The sequence below is a fragment of the Alligator sinensis genome, unplaced genomic scaffold (assembly GCF_000455745.1).
Source record: "Alligator sinensis unplaced genomic scaffold, ASM45574v1 scaffold282_2, whole genome shotgun sequence".
NCBI lineage: Eukaryota > Metazoa > Chordata > Crocodylia > Alligatoridae > Alligator > Alligator sinensis.
The window spans coordinates 3,677,037-3,696,485 of NW_005841879.1; the positions used below are offsets into that span (position 1 = coordinate 3,677,037).

The 19,449-nt window shown below is 44.5% G+C and overlaps 1 protein-coding gene and 1 pseudogene across 2 annotated transcripts; both read left to right on the forward strand.

Moving 5' to 3' along the window:
* Positions 1-1,470: 1,470 nt before the first annotated feature.
* UTP6 (UTP6, small subunit processome component) lies at positions 1,471-17,179 on the forward strand. 2 transcript variants are annotated; one of them, XM_006017377.3, is made up of 19 exons: positions 1,471-1,611; positions 2,245-2,329; positions 2,979-3,020; positions 3,267-3,359; positions 3,767-3,814; positions 4,860-4,923; positions 5,633-5,751; positions 6,895-6,972; positions 7,508-7,589; positions 8,395-8,476; positions 9,574-9,755; positions 10,116-10,195; positions 10,740-10,817; positions 10,998-11,177; positions 11,905-11,985; positions 13,463-13,599; positions 13,687-13,753; positions 14,024-14,096; positions 14,712-17,179. In XM_006017377.3, exons 1-19 carry the CDS (start codon positions 1,520-1,522, stop codon positions 14,867-14,869), a joined length of 1,821 nt encoding a protein of 606 aa, XP_006017439.2. In that variant the 5' UTR covers positions 1,471-1,519; the 3' UTR covers positions 14,870-17,179. The 2 variants fall into 2 exon arrangements, with proteins under 2 accessions (XP_006017439.2, XP_014383461.1); XM_014527975.2 differs by having other exon boundaries at positions 13,490-13,599; positions 14,712-17,178.
* Positions 17,180-18,682: 1,503 nt separating this feature from the next.
* On the forward strand, positions 18,683-19,383 carry LOC102369270 (annotated as a pseudogene).
* The last annotated feature ends 66 nt before the right edge of the window (positions 19,384-19,449 follow it).

Genomic DNA, 19,449 nt, shown 5'->3' on the forward strand with positions numbered 1-19,449 from the left:
CTGGTAGCCCTTTACAAACTCACCAAGGGGGACCAGTGGGAATTTGGGGAGGCTCTGTTCCCCCGGGCACCACCCAGGGTTACTAGGAATAACAGCCACAAATTGTTAGAGAAGGTTCAGGCTGGACATCAGGAGACATTACTTTACAGTTAGGGCTGCCAGGCTCTGGACTGGGCTCCCAAGTGAGGTGGTAGTTTCTCCAACCTTGGGGGTCTTCAAGAGGAGGCTGCACAGATATCTGGCTGGGGTGATAAGACCCTGGCACCCTTTCCTGCTGGGGACAGGGCATCAGACCTGATGATCTGTTTAGGGCCCTTCCAACCCTAGGTACTATGATACTATAACTATGATGATAACTCTGAGATTTCAGATAAGAATCCACAGTGTCAAATGCATCCAGACTTGTTGTGGTCTTGAGTTCTTTTCAACAGAAGAATTGCTCTATTATTATTTTATATTCAGAAAATGAATGAAAACTAAGAGCTGGCATTTTCCAAGGGGTGCTTTGAGTCTAAAAGGGCTGAGAGCCACTGCCTTACATACAATGTTGTCTGCAACATGCTGGGTGGCTTTAGGAGGTCAGCCCAGTGCTGCGTGCCTCAGTTTTTCCATTTGTAGGACACAGAGATGAATGAAGTCTTTCAGATCCACTCCACTTTGCCAATTGTTTTTACTTTTAGCTAGAAAACCCCCATGGGTTAAGCCAGGGGTGGGCAAAATGCAGTCCAGGGGCTGGATGCAGCCCGCCAGGCCATTCTATCTGGCCCGTGGGGCCCCTAAAAAATTTAGAAAATTAATATTAACGTGCTCTGGGCTGCCTGTCACGTGGCCCTCAATGGCTTGCCAAAACTCAGTAAGCGGCCCTCTGCCCAAAATAATTGCCCACCCCTGGGTTAAGCTGTGATTGCCCTGCCTGCCCCAAATATGAGGCAACAGAGCTGGATACTGCTAAACTAGCAGGCTGGGAGCTGAACTGTGATTCCTCTGGACTAGATAAACTTTCTGTGATGCAGTTTACTCCTTCCCTCTACTCTGGCTGGCAAATACAGGAGGTCCCCTTGCGTGGGTGGATCTAGGATGTTGAAAAAGGGGATGTAGATGGGCTGGTGCATCATCACCTAGAACACAACAGATTCTTCACCAGTTAAAAAGAAACTTGAAGCCTTACTAACAACAAGCTAGAGGCCGAGGGGCATAGTATTCATTTTAAGATCCAAGGCACAGCAAATACGAGCTCCTCAGAACGTGCAGTCACATTCAAAAATGTAACAAACCAGGCCAAAAACAATCCGACCACGTGGCTTATTTAGTCATTTGCCACCCCGGCTCGCTCCGCCGCCTGCTTTCAGGCCCGGGGCTGCGTGGGGCGAGCAGGCTCTGCAGGAGCGGGACGAGGCGATCCCGCGACTCCCGGAGCCGGCGCTGGTCCGGCGTTCGGAGCGCGGGGAGGCCCCGCCGGGGAAGGGGCGGGGCCGCGCTACCCGGAAGCGGAGGGCGGACCTCGTGGGGCGCTGCAGCCATGGCGGAGCGTATCGAGCAGCGCTTGGAGGAGCGCATCCCCGAGCTGGAGCAGCTGGAGCGGGTCGGGCTCTTCACCCGCCCCGAGATCAAGTGAGGACGGCCGGGAAGGGCCCGGAGATGGAGGCTGAGCTGGGCAGGGCTTCATCGCAGCCGGGGCTGGGCCGGGGGGAGGCAGACATCAGCCCTGGCCCAGGCTGCTGGGAGAGTGGGGGCAGGCTGGAGCTCAGGGGTGGGTATTTTCCTCCGGACTCGGTGCAAAAGGGAAAAAAAACCTTCTAGGCGCTGCAGCCGTCTTGGCCCCAGGCTGGACAAGGGAGAGGGTCTTCCCTGCTGGGTGGGGGAAAGCTGCCTCCCGCCTCTTCTGAGCCAGTCGGAAGGGCGATGTGCTCTGGCGCCAGCCCGAGATCCAACGAGCCGTGCAGAGGGGGCGCTGGGATGGCAGACGGGCTAGCTGGCGGCTCGGTGTTTGCTTCGGTGGTTGTTTCTCTCTGCCCCCTTGGGATAACGGAGCAAAATGAAACAGACCCCATGCTGCTGTAAGCTGCCGTGCTCTTTAGCCCTGTCGCTTGCCAGGTAGGCATCTGGCTGGGGTCGTCTGACCCCAGTGCTCTTTCCTGCCTAGGCAGGGGTCGGACTTGATGATCTGTTTAGGACCCTAGCATCTATGAATTGTCAGCGACTCGTGAGAGGATGTCTGGGAGCTGATAACTTCTCTCTCTCCAGGGCTGTCATTAAGAAAGCCTCGGCTCTAGAATACAAAATACAGAGAAGAGCCCTTCACAAGGAAGACTTCATCGATTATATTCAGGTGGGTTTGACTGTTTCTGGCAGAATGTGTTAGCGCGCATTTTTGACCTCGCCCTAGCACCCTCGCTGCTGCACACTAGTCCTTGCTCTGATGGCACTGTTCATGTGGATGAGGTGCTTCAGTAACAATAATACTACATCAGGAGGCCTATTTCAGGGGTACAGTGCAGGTCTGGAAACCTGGCATCCTGGGGTTTAGTCACAATTTTGCCAGTTATGCTATGTGACCTCAGGCACGTCACCTCATTTTGGTGTGCTTCAGGTTCCACCTTGATATTAAAGCTTAAGATGTCCTCCGAAAGGCTCTGTAGAAAATCTGTGTTATTCAGTGTAATCATTTTTGTGCTGTTTAAAATGTGAATTGAGCTCTAGGATTCCAGGGGGTGGGTCTGCTATGAGTTGATCCAGTGTCTAAAATTTCACAGTTGAGTATAAGAAATCCAGCTTAATTGCCATCAACCTTGGGTCATGTGGCTACCTAAACCATGTGTGGCTCTCACTTGGTAGCTATGCCATTTTAGATATAACTTGTATTCATCTCCTGGCTATTAAAAAAAACAAAAAAAAATTAATAGATTTTTTTTTTTTTTTAAATTCTTACTGTATGCTTCCTCAGTTGCTTTTGAACGGTTTTTCTTCCTTTCTCCTAGTATGAAATTAATTTGTTGGAACTTATCAAGAAAAGAAGATCGGTAAGTTGATCAACCACAATATGAACTAGAATCATAGAAAGGAGGACTAGAAGGGACCTGTAAAATCATCAAGTCTGGTCCCCTGCCATGGGCAGGAAGTAATGGGCTCAAACGAGCTCAACAAGGTGCTTGTCCAGCCTCCTCCTGAACACCGCCAGGGATGGCAACTGCCATAAATAATTAAAATAGTTTAACTTTATTGCACTGTCAAGATTTAATTTATCATTCTTTTTTTTCCCCTCTTAGCGCATTGGATATTCATTTAAGAAAGATGAAATAGAGTACTCTATTGTGCAGAGAATACAAGGCCTCTTCAAGCGTGCCACAGGAAAGTGGAAGGTAAGTGAGGTGTCTTTTCCTGGGCCTGACAATCCAGAGCAGTGGGTCTCAACCTTTTTGGGCTTGAGGCACCCCTCAGTAGAAATGAGGTACCCCTTGGAAAATGTCAGTTTTTAGTTTTCACTCTTTTTGACTATAGAACAAGAATAGAGCAACTCTTCTGTTGCAAATAACTCAGAAAGATCACAACAGGTCAGAGGCCAGAGTGGTTTGTTTTTTTTTAACTGGGTTTATCTTGTGAAGCATATTTGCACAGTCCAAGCATTGTGTGGCACCCTGCAATACCCTTGAAAAGATCTCAAGATACCTTCAGGGAATTTCTTGATGCACTTCAAATGCAGAAGGCACAGGTAGTTGTGAGGCAGTCTTAGTACAGTGTTGATTAATCCCCTTTGCTTTCCCAATAGGAGGATGTCCAGCTGTGGTTGTCACATGTTGCTTTCTGCAAGAAGTGGGTGAGTCTGCAAGATGTCAATATTTTTTTTCATTTAAAATGTTCACTAGATGAACCACCAGTTATATTTTGTGTTACAAGACAGAGGATCGAATTCTTCTCAGTCAGACTAGAGTTGGAATAACTCTGCTGAAATTACTGGAGGTATTCAGACTTTTCACTGACAAATGAAAGCAGGATTTGGCTCAGAATTTCTCTTCTCACATCAATACTATTTTGTTGCTCACATTGTAATTTATAGCACTGCCTACATCAAGGCAGAGGTAGCACTTGCCATCCCATATACGATTTGAAGTATCTCGCTGCTGAAGGAGTAGTTTGGCATCTTTGAGGGAAGCAGCTGTTGGTTGACTGCCTCCAGTTAACTTGCAGAATGGGGGAACCAGCCTACGAATTATGAATCTGTGAGAACCTCGAGCAGTTCACACACTGCTTGTGCTTAAGTCTGGATCTTGGCAACTTTACACTGTACAAACTTCTCGTTTTGTCAGTATTGACCTGCAGTATTCATGCTCTTTCAGCCTTTGACTTCTCTAGCACAGGTGCATGGTGGGTTTGTCACACTGTGTGTGATCACCAAAGCATTTTCCCTCCTTGCCTGATTTTCAGACTGCATGTTTGTGGCCAAAACACAATGAGGATGGGTTCATTGGGTGCTCTGTTATCCAGTAAACTGAGTCAGAGAGATCTAATGCATTTCCTGTCCTGGATACAGTGATGTAGCATTTCAAAGCTAGTCATTCCAGACCATCAGAGTGGAATAGATTTCCCTTGTATTCTGAAAAAAAATTCCATGCTGAACAAATCTTATCCCCAAAAGGAAACCTTTCTGTTAAGAGGGAAATTACTACAAATAGTGGCATTGATGTAAAATGCCTTCTTCACAGCTGTAGTCTGCTTAGCAGCCTTCCATACTGAATCATTTTTTCTCTTCATTGTTCAGTTCAACACAAGAAGGCTTACAGTGGGTAAACCTCTGTGATAAGGTTGCTGTAAATGGTATAAACTTACAATGGGTAAATTAGTTCTCTTGTCTTTTTTTACAGAATATGAAATTTCAGCTTAGCAAGGTTTTCTCTGCCATGTTAGCCATTCATCCAAACAAGCCAGGTACAGTAAAATGTTTTTTTAGCATCACATTTAAATGATTAAATCTAGTTCATTTAGAAGAGCAAAATGATAGGTTATCCCCAAAACTTAGTGTTGATCCAAGTTACTTCTCTTTGAGATGCCAGTTCTGTCTGTTAGGTGTATAGCTTTTGTCTTCCATTTCCTACCTTGTTAATCCGGTGGAGGGATGGTTGCTGTGTTGCAGGGCCCTGAAGAAGAGGTTGCGCTAATAGATCTAAAAGCTGAGCTATATAGAGATTCTCACAGCTTGAAGGACCTTCTGTAGAGGGGAGCAGGGAATAAAAAACTATTTCCAAGGTAGAACATTTTAAATGAACCCCAAGTCCCTTTGTCTCTCAGTTTTTAAAACCTAACTAGATTGAATGCCCTTGATCTGGTCTGATCTCCAATGCTACATGAATCCTGGGGCGACCTAGTGCTTGGTCAGGAGACTGTGTGGGAATCACGTGTGCTACAGGCACAAATCCCGAAGTCATGGCCAAACACTTGACGACTAGCCAGAAACCCAGTGCGTGCAAACACTTCATTCTGGTCATCGTTGCTGCTGGGATGACATACAAGAATATTAAAAGACGCGCACACGCACATGCGTGCACACACCCCCTTACCTCGGGAGCATCTTCCAGAATTGTATCACTCGTTTGCCGTCCAGGGATTGAAACAAACTAATGTGTGTTTTCTGTTGTAGCACTGTGGATTATGGCTGCAAAATGGGAAATGGAGGAACGCCTGTCATCAGAAAGTGCCCGGCACTTGTTCCTTCGTGCATTGCGCTTCCATCCAGAATGTCCGAAACTCTATCAGGAAGTGAGTTAGTGGTTTTTCTGCACGTAGTTACGTTTTCTTGGAGTGGTCTTGGAAAAATTAGTTTTCAATCATTGCAGGAGATGTGGGAAGTGTCTTAACAAAATAAGTAGAAAACCAGTAATAGTTTGAGACAAGACTGTATATACATGCACTGCTTAATAGCATTCATACATGCACTGTTTAATAGCATTCTGAATTCTTTGTTAAATTGTCAGAAATTCTTATTAAACCTTTCTTAAGATACTGCGATTTCTACAAGGAAAACTCTATCTCCTGGGGATTACAAGTAAAGTATGCGTGGGGAAGAATTCTTCCTGGTCCCTACAGGCAACCAGCCGACGGTCTTGCTCACCAGACAGGTTCTTTTCAGCCCCATCTTGGGGATGCCGGATGCATGATTTCACTTATCCCATGCATTGCTTATTGCACCAAGAAATGCTTTCTTCTTCTTGAAAGTGAACTTGGACTGGTATGATAAAAAAGCAAAGCAAAGCAGCCAAAAGCAAATTGGCTTTGCTATGGGACCAAAGCAGCCCATACAATACAAATTGCAACAAGAGCTGGAGTGTGCTTGGAACACATCTGGCAAGGATTTAGCCAAATGACTCCCACAAAAGTCATTGGCTGTTTTGAGTCATGAGATTCCTATTATAGAAGATGCTCTTTATATGATGGAAAAGGGCTGGTTGTCTCTCATCTGATTTCAGCATAGTTAAGTCGGTTAATTCAGTTTAGAGCAGTACAGTATGTTCCCTTGCTAAAGTGCATAGCTTAGAGTCTGTACACAAAATGGGCAGTTTCCCTATGTTCACCAAACAGGAAATAGCAGAAGGAATTGCTCTACACATTTTCTTTTACTGTTTACTTGCTAATGTGTTATCAGAAGAGTCCTGTTGATGGTTGAGTAAATTATTTTTTTATGAGGTTTAATTCCACATTTTTTAAAACAATAGCTATTATATTTTCTCTTACTCAGACTGTAGCTCTTTACAGCAGGGCTACTAGATCAGAATGGGGACTTAGTGAAATTTTGATTTACAGCTCTTCAAACAGGGCTGGCTTTGGCAAATGCTGTCAGATTATTCTGATGTGTGCTGTGTGCTTTAAGTTCATTCTTCCATTTTATTCCCTTGTTTCTTGTAGTATTTCAGAATGGAACTGATGCATGCTGAAAAGCAGAGAAAAGAAAAGAAAGAGTTTGAACAAGCAAAGATGGACTTGGTAAGTGGCCTCATGCATCTGTCTTTAAAGGGACTATTTCTAGGCAAGTGGTGTGTTTTTAACTTGAGGGTTTTAGAAGTACATGGTACTTCACTGGGCGTGTTGGTGCATTGTTTGAGAGCTATAGCTATTGGAGGGTCTTGGTCTTCTGTTCAGTGATACCTGATATCGCTGCATGTTACACTTCCTGAATGCAGGCTGGGGGCCAGATCCAGTAAGTTATTAATTTGATTTTCCTTTAGGGAACACGCACACTTTTTTTGGATTAAGGCCTTTTTCAAGAAAGTAACAGCTTTAATTTTCCGGTTTTGTATTTACTCTGTATTTGTTAAACAACTATTAAATAACTACCAATTTCTGACAAAAAACAGTTAAATTGGTTTTCTGTGTTCTGGGGTAGGTATTGCCTTCATATTAGCTGGTCTCTCCAGGTTAGATAGGAAATGTTCATCATCAGTTCTGTTTCATTTTCTTAGTTTGCTGCAGAAAACAGCAGTTCCAGAAGGAAGCTAACTAACTTTGCTTAACATTTTAGGAGGTGTTCAATTATTCTGAGGAGATTCTTCACGGGGAACTGGCTCGAATAGTCTACAGGGATGCCATTCAGAAAATCCAGGGTAATTTAATGTTTTCCATCTCCTCTTTTCAGAAAAACTATTACCTGGTACGTTGCGTGGGTAGTCCTGGCTCCAGTGTCAGCATGGGTGCACCATACCCAGCACACGAGGCAATGTGCCTATTAATGTGGGTAGCGCTAGATAATAATTCACAGCCATTCTGTACGTAGGGACCTCCTTCAGCATACCAGCCTTTGGGCTGAAATACCAACTGTTGCCCTTCTCCATTTCATACACAGAAGAAGAAAGCTGTTAGCTTCCTTCCATAAGATCTAGCCTAGTGTATTTTCATTAAAAAAAAGAAAAATCTCTTCTGTATCTGATGATACTGACACAAAATACAGAGTTTATTTTATTAAGCCTCTCACCCCCTTGCACTGTGACTCTGATCTTCCTAGTATGATCCCGATTACAATTATGATAGAAATATCCTGGGACTCAGAAAGACATGGGTAAACCTTGTAACCCTCATTCATGCAAGCAGTACTATGTCCTTCCATTAAACTCCTCGTGAGAAAAGGGTTGTTTGGGTCAGAGCCTTGTTGGTTACTGGAACCAACATCAGGCGGACAGTGAGAGTTAGACAGGGAACTTACCTGTCCTACCTTAATGCATGGATAAGAGTGACAACATTCCAGTGGTTAAATATATTCCTTTATATTGCATTTACTTGCTTAGAAAAGTAATAAAGCCTTTGAAAATCAGTGAGCAAAGTCAAGAAGATACAGAAAGACAGTGCCCTGGGGTGAGGGTCGAGCATTATTTTAACAATTGTCTTTCATACCTGGGTTCTCTTGATTTCTAGGTGCTGAGTTTCATCTTTCTCTGCTTTTTATTGCAAAGCTCTTTGATTTTACCGTGGACTTGCAAAAAGAAATTCTTGAGAAGTAAGTTGGGTTTTTTTGTTTTTAAATGCCAACATTGTTCTCATTTCTGCCTGGATGGTAGTTTGGTGTCCAAGAGCCACTGTAGTGGGAACATGGATGTTAAATCCTTCCAAAAATTCCTAAGAAAAACAGCAGTTTTAGGGCATGATATTTTATTTGATGCCTGATCTAAGCAAACTTTCTGGAGAAGGATGTTGTACCTAAAATGCAAACCCAGCTTCCCTTGAGAACATGCTAACAAAATGTGGATAAAATACAGTTATTTTAGGGTTACTGTGACACTTACAACTCTTAATAACTAATACTCATAGGGAATGAATACTTTTCCTTGTTACTTTGTATGTAAAGTTTCTCAAAGTTCCCTTCTTCCTTCCTAAAATTGATAATCAAATCTGAGCTGGCGCTGAAGAGCACTTATAAAGAAACAGGGCAGTATTTGATTATCTGCCTTTAATGGGAGGATGAACTATTTTATTAGTGAAATGTTCTTGCTTAGAATTATCCACTTGGAACAAGACAGTCAGTAGCTACTCCCCAGCCGTACATCTCTAAAACAGTGGTGCTCAAGCTTTTATCATCACAGGCCAGATCGGGCCCTGCACTACCTCCTCATGGCCCCACATACATGGATAGGTCCCTGTGCAGCCCCACATCAGCTCTGTGCACCAGGATCAGGCCCCACACTTGCCCTGCATGCTGGGATCAGACTCCACATGCTGAGATTAGACCCTGGGGCCTGGCCTGGTGCCTCCACCCCTCCCCATGTGCTGGGATTGGACCCATGCCAGGCCCCACATACTAGGACAGTGCCCCATGCACTGGGTTTGGGCCCCGTGTTGCCCTGTGTGCCCAGTCTAGTGCACACAGCCTGTGGCTCCTCATGGGCTCACAGATTTGCAAGCAGAGGAGCAGTGCCACTCCCACTCCACCCCCCCCCCCAACTTTTCAGATCCATGAGGAGCCCCATGGCTGAATGACACAGCACTGGGGGCCAGATCTGGCCCATGATCCAGGCACTGAGTATCCCTGCTTGAGAACATGCTTGCAGCAAGAAAGTGCACCCTGTGTATTATGACCTCATGGACTTTGTGTGTTAGATTGCAGGCTGAACATGCTGATGACCCTCTTACATGGGACTACTTGGCACGGCAGGAGCTGGAGTTAGGGTCTCTGCCATCCTCACAACATTCATCTAAACAGACAAAGGCATCTGAGGTGGCTCAGAAGGAGGAACGGTGCTGTGCAGTCTTTGATGAAGCTGTGACCTCACTCCCCACTGGTTAGAAACTCTTGATTTTGACATTGGTTTGCTCACTACTTTTGTGCTCTATATATAGAGATGCAAGAAATGTGCAGGCAGGGTCCCCAAGCTATCTTCTGTAGAGGTCTGCATCTTAATAGAAAGCAGTTGTCCTGGGGTGCTACCTCTTCTTTGTCAGTGGGATACTTTGGACAGGAACCATTTTAAATATTTATTTGCTGTAATTATGGGTGGTCCTGCTCTAGTGTAACTTTTATTTTAAAAGTAGATTATAGTACTTTAGTGTTCAGCCAGTCACTCTGCCCTGCCCACAAGACCGATATATGTACTAGCTGTTGTGGTTTTATTAAATGTATGACTGTCCTTTTGGTTTTGCAGAGCCCATGTGGAAATGCTATGTCACTTTTTGCCTGGAGAGATATAACCGGAAAACCAATAGCGAAGCATTAAGACAGAAGGTAAATTCTTGTTGGACATTCAAAATAACAAAAGATACTGCTCTTGCTGACTTCCATTATCTCTTTCTTATTCCCAAACAAACTTCCATATATTTCCATCAGTTTGAAGCCGTGCATATCATACTAGAAGGCTTGGAGTTATGTCTATAATCAAAGATCAGTTTTTCTCCCTATTAGACACATGTCTTTCAGGGCTTTTTACATCGGCCATCCAACCTGGCATACATAAAAATTTAGAAACCATATGTCTTGTTGGGGGTGGTGAACAGGGAAGACTAACAGTGACAGGACATCTCCTGCAGAATATCAGTGCTTTGAATTTTGTAAATATCTGTGCACATCTGTCTTTAAAAGAACAGGGGTGGGGCCAAAGGGTCATTCTCTTGCCAGCCTTTCTTCAACTGAACCTTAGGGAATGAGGCATCCGGGGCACCTAAATCCACTAGGTTGTTTGGAAAGCCCCAGCCCTAAAATGTACAGCTTCTTGTAGGAGTCTCCAAACTGTACAGCAGTAAATTTAATTCTCTTTTTTTCTTTATTTCAGAGACTGGAAAGGATGTTGAGCGTGTTCAGCAGAGCCCACGAATCTAACTTGCTGCCAGAGGAGTTGTATAAACAGTGGGTAAGGATATGGATATAGATATAGATATATATAGGCCTGCTCCTGTATTCTGTAGGCACTTGAAGCTTCCACTAAAGGAAATAGGATCTTTGCATGTGCAAGAATGCCAGGTCAGGGCCTTATTTTCTCACGTGCTCTGCGTGGACCTGACCTGATCATTAATTTCAATCCCTGTTTCAGCTTCAGCTGTTACTGGAGCTCAACCTTTCTGAGAGGGCCACAGAGGTTGCCGCAGGTGCAACCAAACGGTTCGGTCCCTCAGTGGATATGTGGCAAACTAGACTGCAAGTACTAATTCAGCTGAACAGTGACTGTGTGGCCGAGTGTTTTGAAGAAGCCTTCAAGCAAGTGAAATCTAAGGTTTGTGACACTCTCAAGAAGCCTCTGACTTTTATATTTTATTTTTCCTTTGCTAAATTAGTCTTTAAAGTGAGGGAAATGGGTTCTCTGTTAAAAATATCAATGATATTCTAGGTCTACGGGAAGGAATTGAATACAAATCACAACTTGTTAAATTGAAAGCTTTGAAGCCAGTTCCGATGGCCAGCTGGTGTTCTCTTAATTATGCCCTGTACTCTTGTTACCTCAGTAAAGGACGTCTTTCTTACCCTTAGTATGCTGAGCCTAGGGGTGGGTGGTATGTAAAGCCCTGGATTAGCAGGCTACACACTTTCCTGATTGCCCTAATTCAAGTGCTTGGCATAGGGATGAGAGACAGCAAGAAAACTGATGTATTTTTTTCTCTTTTCTGGAGAGCTGCTTTTGGGCTCTGTATGAGGGTAAGAACAGGACATGCTCCCCATCTCCAGCATTTTTTTTTACTTTAGGAGGAGCAAATTCATGTGGACCACTTGTAATCTAGAGGTTCTTGAGTAGGGGAAAAAGTCATTTTAATTACAGCTTCGTTGGATGGATGATTTCACAGCAGGTGTGCAGCAGCTGTGGCTGAGAGCTTGGGTGAATGTTGTGTTAAACTAATTTTAAAAGTCCCTGGTGATACTGGCATCTGTTGCATTTTCCTGAGATCAAACTGAGGCTTAGTTGTATTCTAACATTATCCCTTTGGCTCCTTGCATTTCTTTTCTAGGACAGCTTATCTTTATGGACTCTGTGGGTAGAGTGGAGTGAAGGCGCAAACAGCAAAGAGGACACAGAAGCCCTCTACCAGGTACATGGATGTACAGGGTTACAGCGACATTGTACAATTCAGGCGCTTGTTCTGAATGAGAGAGCTTGGGTTACCATGAGTCCTGTGTAGCTGCGGTAGCATGGTACTCACCTGGGGCTAATTGGCATTGCTGTGAAGCAAAATATGTAAATTGGGGAGTTAGCGTGTGAACACGACTGTTGTGCTTCTAGTGTTCAGCTAGCTCTGGTATTGCCATATGGTCCTGTATTGTGCCACGTAGACATACCCTTCATTTCTTTCCTGGTGTGAAATGGGCTAGGAAGCTAGCTAACATGTCACGGACTGGAAGAGTTCACAGGGAGTGCTAAATGACATTCAGCCCTTTTTATTTTCTTTGTTTGCCCCCTAGTTTTCAACTGCATTGCATTCCAACTTTAGGTAAAGTATTTTAAAAGGGAATTAAATACCTCAGTGTCTCTGCAAATCATTTGGATTTAAGCTTCTAAGCACTCAAGTTGCTTCTGAAAATAGGACTTAGACTCTTGTCACTCAGACACTTTGTAAGACCCTTTAAAATATCTCTGATTCTGTGGGCTACATTTTTTGTCCAAGTTTCAGCCAGAGGTTTTAAAATAGATTTTATTGTGCCCAATCTAATGCTTTAAAGTGTTAACACTAGTAGGAGAAGATTCAAGCAAAAAAATTAGGGTCAGGTAATCTCAGAGCAAAAAACCCCCCAAAAAACTGCTTAATTTGTCTATCTGTTATGTAAGTTATTTTGCTTCTTATGGGAACTTAGTTTATAGAGCACTTTTGAGATCTTTCAGATTAAAAGTACTATGGAAATGTTCCTTAAACCTACTTGAATAATGGAAGGGAAGAAATGTATTTCTATTCTAAACTGAGCAGTTGTATTGGAAAAGTACTGCATGTCTTTAGTGTTGCTACTCTTCACCAGTTGTGTTTTTCTAATACAGGCAGTCCTCGGACTTACAACACAATTGGTTCCTGAAAACCACGTCTTAAGTCGAAACGTCGTAACTTGGAACCGATTTTCCTATAGGAACAATGTTATAAATGAGAGATTGGTTCCTGAACCCAAGGCCTGATACCTATTTTCAGTCATATTGACCTAAAAAATCACCACGTAAAAATGGTGTTGTAACAGCAACTGAATGTCTTGAGTCAGAGAGATGGGCAGTGAGGCGGATCAGCACAGGGAGATGGGCAGCACAGCAAACTTGTTTGCTGGCATGGCGTTGCATCAGATCAAGTGTCTTGAGTCAGGAAGTCAGGGAGATGGGGATTGTAAAGTCAAAACCGACATTGGAAAGTCGAAACGGGGTGTCCATATGTAAACGTTATAAGTACGACGTTCGAGTTACAACGAACGGCAAAGTCGAGGACTGCCTGTACTTGAAAGTAAGGTTCTGATGCTAAAATAATTGAGAACGCAGACAAGTAACCAAACGAGCTGTGTTTGGTGTAGCTCCTTATAGTTACTTTTTGATTGTAGCAAAGAACATGCGTGTTTAACTTGCAGAGATCCTTACTTATTGCTGTGCCAGCTGTCTCTGTAACCATGAAAGAGAAGTACCTTGACTGGGCCTACAGGACTGGCGGGTATAAGAAAGCAAAGAAAGTCTTTACCAGGTAAAAAATAACAATCTGAAACCTGAATGTCAAAAGATAAGTGTATGAAAGATTTAAAGTCTAAAGCTCTTCATGCTTTTATTCTAGCCTACATGAGAATCGTCCCTTTTCACGTGAGTTCTTCAAGCGGATGATCCAAATAGAAAAAGAGCAAGTAAGTGTTACAAATCAATTTGGAATCTCATTGTAAAGAATGTAAGTTATTCCTGTGGAACTGGATAGGAAGCAGTGGTTGTATGAGTAGCATGTAATTAGGTTCTTCTAAAATAAACTCCTCTTATGTAATATGAGGCTGAGTTGCATGGTACTTAGTCTTGGATATGTATGCATGTGGAATTAGCAGGACATTGTTTCTTTGCATCTAATTATGCTGCAGATTCACTTCCATACACAGGAAATGATCTTTTCCAATTTTCTTTGTTAGGAATCTTGCAAGATGTCTAATCTGAGAGAGTACTATGAACGCGCTTTGAGAGAGTTTGGTTCTGCAGATTCTGGTAAGGCAGCTTTCTTCTTGCATGCCACCATAATTGTTCTGCCCATATGACTGCTAAGATGCAAAGGACAGCTTGATAATGCTGCTTCATTAATGTGCCTGGCACTTTACAATGACCTTACACTAGAAAGCCTTCAGGGGCTTCAGTTCCCACAAAACTTTCACCTGGGCAGTCCCACTGACTTAAGTGGAAGTAATACTAAGGAAGGGCTGGTGAGATTTCCAGTTGTCTGACGATTTGTCTGAGTTTTTATACAGTGTAAATAGTGATTTCCACAACATCCTTCAACGACAATAAATGCCTCCATTATACAGGTGGTGTAAGAAACAGCTGCAGGTAAGTTAAGCAGCTTTTCAGTGTGACCTGTGGTGTCTCCATCACAACTGGACGAAGAACCCAAATTTCTGTGCTTTTGCTGTTTCCCCCGTACAAGGAGAAAAAAGAAGTTGAGCCACATTACGCTTGACTGTGAACATGTAAAACTTTTCGTGCGTAGGGCTTCTATGTTAGGACTAGTTTTGTGTGTGTGTGTGTGTGTGTGTGTGTGTGTGTGTGTGTGTGAGAGAGAGAGATTTCAATTTGTCTGTTCTAACTAGATTTTCTTTTATTTAAAAGATCTCTGGCTCGATTACATCAAAGAAGAGCTAAGTCATCCCCAAGGCAAGCCAGAAAACTGTGGGAACATTCACTGGAGAGCTATGAAGATGTTGCAGGGAGAACTAGTAGAAAACTTTGTTTCCAAATACACTTTGCTACAAACCGGACACTCATGAAAAATGTAGATTTTTTTTTTTCCCACATTTTTGAGATGAACGACATTGGAGAATTACTAGAGTTGTTTTGTTTGTTCCATTTTTTTACAAGACTTTAAGAGTAAACATATTCCTGAACCACACTAACATGTTCATACTTTATTTTCACATATATTGGAATTTCTTTTTTGGTTGTAACCTACAGTTACTAAAAATGTTACCCATCTCAGCGGCAAGGTACCAGTGAATGGGTCAAAATCATAATTACAAGAGGAGGAGAAATATTGGTAAACAGGTGCACCTTTCTATCAGAATGTTAATTACAGAGAACTTTGAAAGCAGATTTTGCTTATAGTCTTAAGCTCTTTTGCATTAAATAGTGGTCATATGTCACATTTAAAACTTACAAAATTTCATATTAAAATACAAATTGGTGCAAAGAAACCTCGTTCCAGTAGAGACCTAACTTGGTATCTTGTCCTAATAGTGCAGCGTCTTAAGAAAAAAGATTCCAAAAGCGAAGAAGGGTTTGGTACTAGAGTCTCTTTAAGCCTAGCAGTTCTTAGCCTTTTTAGCCTCATGGCATCCCTCCATAACTCTTGGGACTTGCACAGCGCACAGTTGAGAATCACTGAGCTACAATCTAAATTCAGAAAAGAGATGAGGGGAAAAGGTTAAGAGTCATTGATCTAGCTGGTGTCAGGTGACAACATTGGGAGCAGATCTAACCCTGCCATGCCCTGCTTTTTCCACTGTCTGCCTGCCCCCGCCCCCCTGCCCTCTCCTTCCAGTCTGTACTTGAGGGGGTAAGGGTAGCTCCCATTGCTGAAACTGCTCCTGTGGGGTCTTGCATGCCAGAAAATGTCTCCACGGCTCCTCTCACTGGGCTCAGGAGTGTGGGAGGAGCAGAGGGGACAGGACAGGCTACGAAGTATGGCTCTGGCCTCATGTCTGCCCCCTCGCCCATAGCAGAGTGCTCTGCTGGCAGTGTGGGGGTATATGTAATGGTGCAGGAATATTGGACATTGATTAGTAATAAGACTATCCCAAGGACATTGTGCTGAGGGTTGGAAACTGTTGCCTTAGCATTGGATTTGCTCCTGTGGTGTGTGTGCGTGTGTCGTTTTTTTTTTTTTTAACTTTGTTCTGGCGTGATAAGCTGCTTGCTGACTTCTGAAGGATTACTTGTGGGGATATACTGTTTAGGACAGGTCTACTGGAAGTCATTTTAATCAGTCCTTAGTTTCAATATAACTGATTTGGATTGTCAACAATTCTTTGCAATATTTCTTCTAACTGGTCTTAGGATATCGTTTTCAGCACTAAATTCAACTCCTCTGAATTCCCTCAACACAATTCTACTGTCAGTGTTCTTCCAGCAGCATTTTTCTTCTTTTAAAGCTTTTCTTTCCAGCACAAGTGTTGAAATGTTGTGCAGTAATTGGTTTTCTTTGGTCGCTGCAAGTATGCTAGGAAGTAACATTTGATGCGACTACAACATGATTAAAAGTAGAGCTGCTAAAATGATCAAGATGTTATGATTTAAGATCAGAGGTGTAGGTTGTAGCTGTACCCAAAGAACCTTGCCTGCCTGTGATTTAAGATCAGCATTTTATTTCTTTCCTTTTGGATGATACCACAAAAAGGCTGCAAGAAGTAAATTTCCCCAACCAGTGATCCATTCCCATCAATGGCCTATAAAAGAAAATGATTTGCTTCTTGATACCATTCCCCTATACTAAAATGTTTCTTTCATTTTAGGCGATCTTATTACATCCAAAGTTACAGCCCATCTACTAGAATTCAATAAACCATGCTAGTATTTTAGCTGAAATTCCTTTATAAAATCTGAAGGCTGGTAGTAATTATATCATTACTTTTAATTGTGCTTCTGAACATTACAACAGACGCTAACTATATACTAGCCAGCATTGCTACAGCATTTATGAAATCATTTTGCCCACAAAGTAAATAGCTACAAGTATTTGATCAGAATACTTTCAACTGGTTTAGCAAGGGGGAGAAATAATCTGGCTGCCTTCAGCAGATGCAGCAAGTCTCTCTCTCCTTAGTTTCTCTTATTCCCTTTGCTTTCCAACTACATCATCTACTTATAGGATACCTGCTTTTCAGAAACTGATCAAAACTTTTAGCTAAAAGCTTTAACTCAGGTGTAGAAATATCAACTCGGGTGTGGAAATCACTTTCAATGAAGCATTAGAGACACTATCCAGATGCTCAAGAAGGTTTGATTCTGTTTTCTGAATCTGAGACATGTACATTTAACTATAACAACTCCAGGATGAATTAAACAAATCTTTGGATTATTTTTGCCTAGTTCGTTGTGTTTTTACGCATACAAAATAGCAAATTTTAACGCATGTTCCAATATATATTTTTTGGCTTCAATCTGAAATCAAACAATCTAGCTCTAGGCCAGTGGTCTCCAACCTTTTTATGTACCAGATCACTTTTTGAATTTTGAAGTCCAACCCAGGATCTACTGTGTGCCGTATGCCCTCCCCCTGCCCTGTCCCCTCTCATCCCCTGCAGCAGGTCAGGCCCCCACAGTGAGAGAGGGAGTGGGACAGAGGCCGGGCGGGTGGTGGAAGGATCGGAGCCCAGGTGGCCCTTCTGGGCACAGGGGCTTCTGCTGCTACATGTACCCTGTCAGGGGCCTGGGGGCCACGTGTCCCCCGGATCTGCATGCAGGGCAGAGGTGCATGCTAGGCTTTGTGCCCTGAGCCCTACTGCAGCTGCCCCGGGAATGGTGTGATGCCACGTGCATCCCACCACTGGGCTGAGCCTAGCCCCCTGCCCGCCCAGTGGCGGGACACATGGTATCGCACCACTTCTGGGGCAGCTGCATTGGGGCTCAGGGTGCAAAGTGCAGTCCACCCTGTGCATAGATGGGGCGGGGTGGAGATGTGCACCCTAGGCCTCCGCCAGGGTGGGTGCAGTGACAGGAGCCTCCTGTGCACCCAGCTGAGCTGCCCGGGCTCCGATCCTCCCACCACCTGGCCCGGCCGGGGCCCCCCTCACCTCAGCCCCTACTCCTGCCTGTGCCCCACTCCCTCTCTCACCACAGGGGCCTCGATTTGGCTCCCATCCCTTCCCTCCTCCCCAGATTGAACTGCTGGGTTGGTGGGGGGGCACGTGCAGGCACAGGGATCTCCCCTGCCCATCCCCACTGCCAGTCCACAGCTGAGCCCGTCCCACATGGCAAGGGGGGATGTGGACAGGAATAGCTCTGCTGCCTCCCCCATGCCTGAGGACAGCAGGGAAAGCAGCGGTGCCAGGTATCTTGCCCTTGAAGCAGAGAAGAGCAAACAGAGGAAGGAAACGGAGAGAAATCCTAGCCCGTGGCCTACTCTCTCTCCTGTGGAAAGGCCTGCAACTTCTGTGGGTCTGGGACTCAAGACACCTCAAGACCCATCAGTGAGCTGTGGCAGAGATCATCCTCAAATGGATGATTGCTGCTGATAACTGAAGTCCCCAGAGGCTCCTGTGGTGCAGTTCAATACAAAATGATCTGCCCCTCTGCACTTCAGTCCCCGCACCCTCTTTTCAAAATCCTAGATCTGCCCATCCCAGCGGCTCTCCCATTGCTCGGGAAGCCCAAACCCGCTGAAGTGGCAGAGAAAGTCAATAGGGATTTATTACTGACTCTCTCACCAGACAAGAACTAGGAGGCACAACATGAAACAAGTAGGCAGGAAGTTTAAAACTTGAGGCCACAAGTTCTTTTTCACCCGGCCTGTCATCAAAGTTGGAATTTGTGGGTTGCAGCGGCAGGGCAGGGACCCTGGGAGCTGGCACAGTGCCCCTGCTAGGATGACGGAGTACAAGCTGGTGGTGGTGGGTGTGGGTGGCGTTGGCAAGAAAGCACTCACCTTCCAGCTCATCCAGAACCATTTTGTCAGTGAGTTCGACATCACGGAGGACTCCTACTAGAATCGGGATGATCAATGCGGTGACTTGCCTGCTGGTCATCCTGGACACGGGTGGGCAGGAGAAGTGCAGTGCCATGCACGACCAGCAAGATTTGGTTATGCACACAGGCGAGGGCTTTCTCTGTGTCTTCGCCATCAACAACACCAAGTCGTTTGAAGACGGCTACCACTACAGGGAGCAGATCAACTGGCTGAAGGATGTGGATGACGTCCCGATGGTGCTGGTAGGTAACGCCCTCCTGGACAGTGGACATCATGCACACTCAGGAGCTGGCAAAGAGCTACGTCATCACCTTCATTAAGATCTCAGCCCAAATGAGACAGGGTGCAGCAGATCCTGAAGCACAAGAAGATAAGCAATGGGTGCAAGAAGAAGTGCATGATCCTCTGAAAGATGCACATGCTGGTGCAGGAGAGGAGAGGACCTCCCTTGTCCCCTTCCCCTCCTGGATTCCTTTGGTTTGCATACGACGGCAGCAGAGACGGTGGGCTGTTCGGAGCGGCCAGACGGAGAAAGCAGCAGAGACTAGGAAAATGACTGTTCACTCTGTTTTCTGGCTCCGTTCACCCCTTGTATCCTGAGACTCCAACTCGCAGCAAGTTTAAAACTTGGCACTGTCTCCCTTCCTGAGGTTGGGGTGAATCCTA

Bases quoted from the DNA above. Each gene is read 5' to 3' on its own strand.
- UTP6 (XM_006017377.3), top strand. From the start codon at position 1,520: ATGGCGGAGCGTATCGAGCAGCGCTTGGAGGAGCGCATCCCCGAGCTG. The intron at 7,590-8,394 runs GTAATTTAATGT...CTTGATTTCTAG, and splicing joins TGCCATTCAGAAAATCCAGG to GTGCTGAGTTTCATCTTTCT. The intron at 14,097-14,711 runs GTAAGGCAGCTT...TTTATTTAAAAG, and splicing joins GTTTGGTTCTGCAGATTCTG to ATCTCTGGCTCGATTACATC.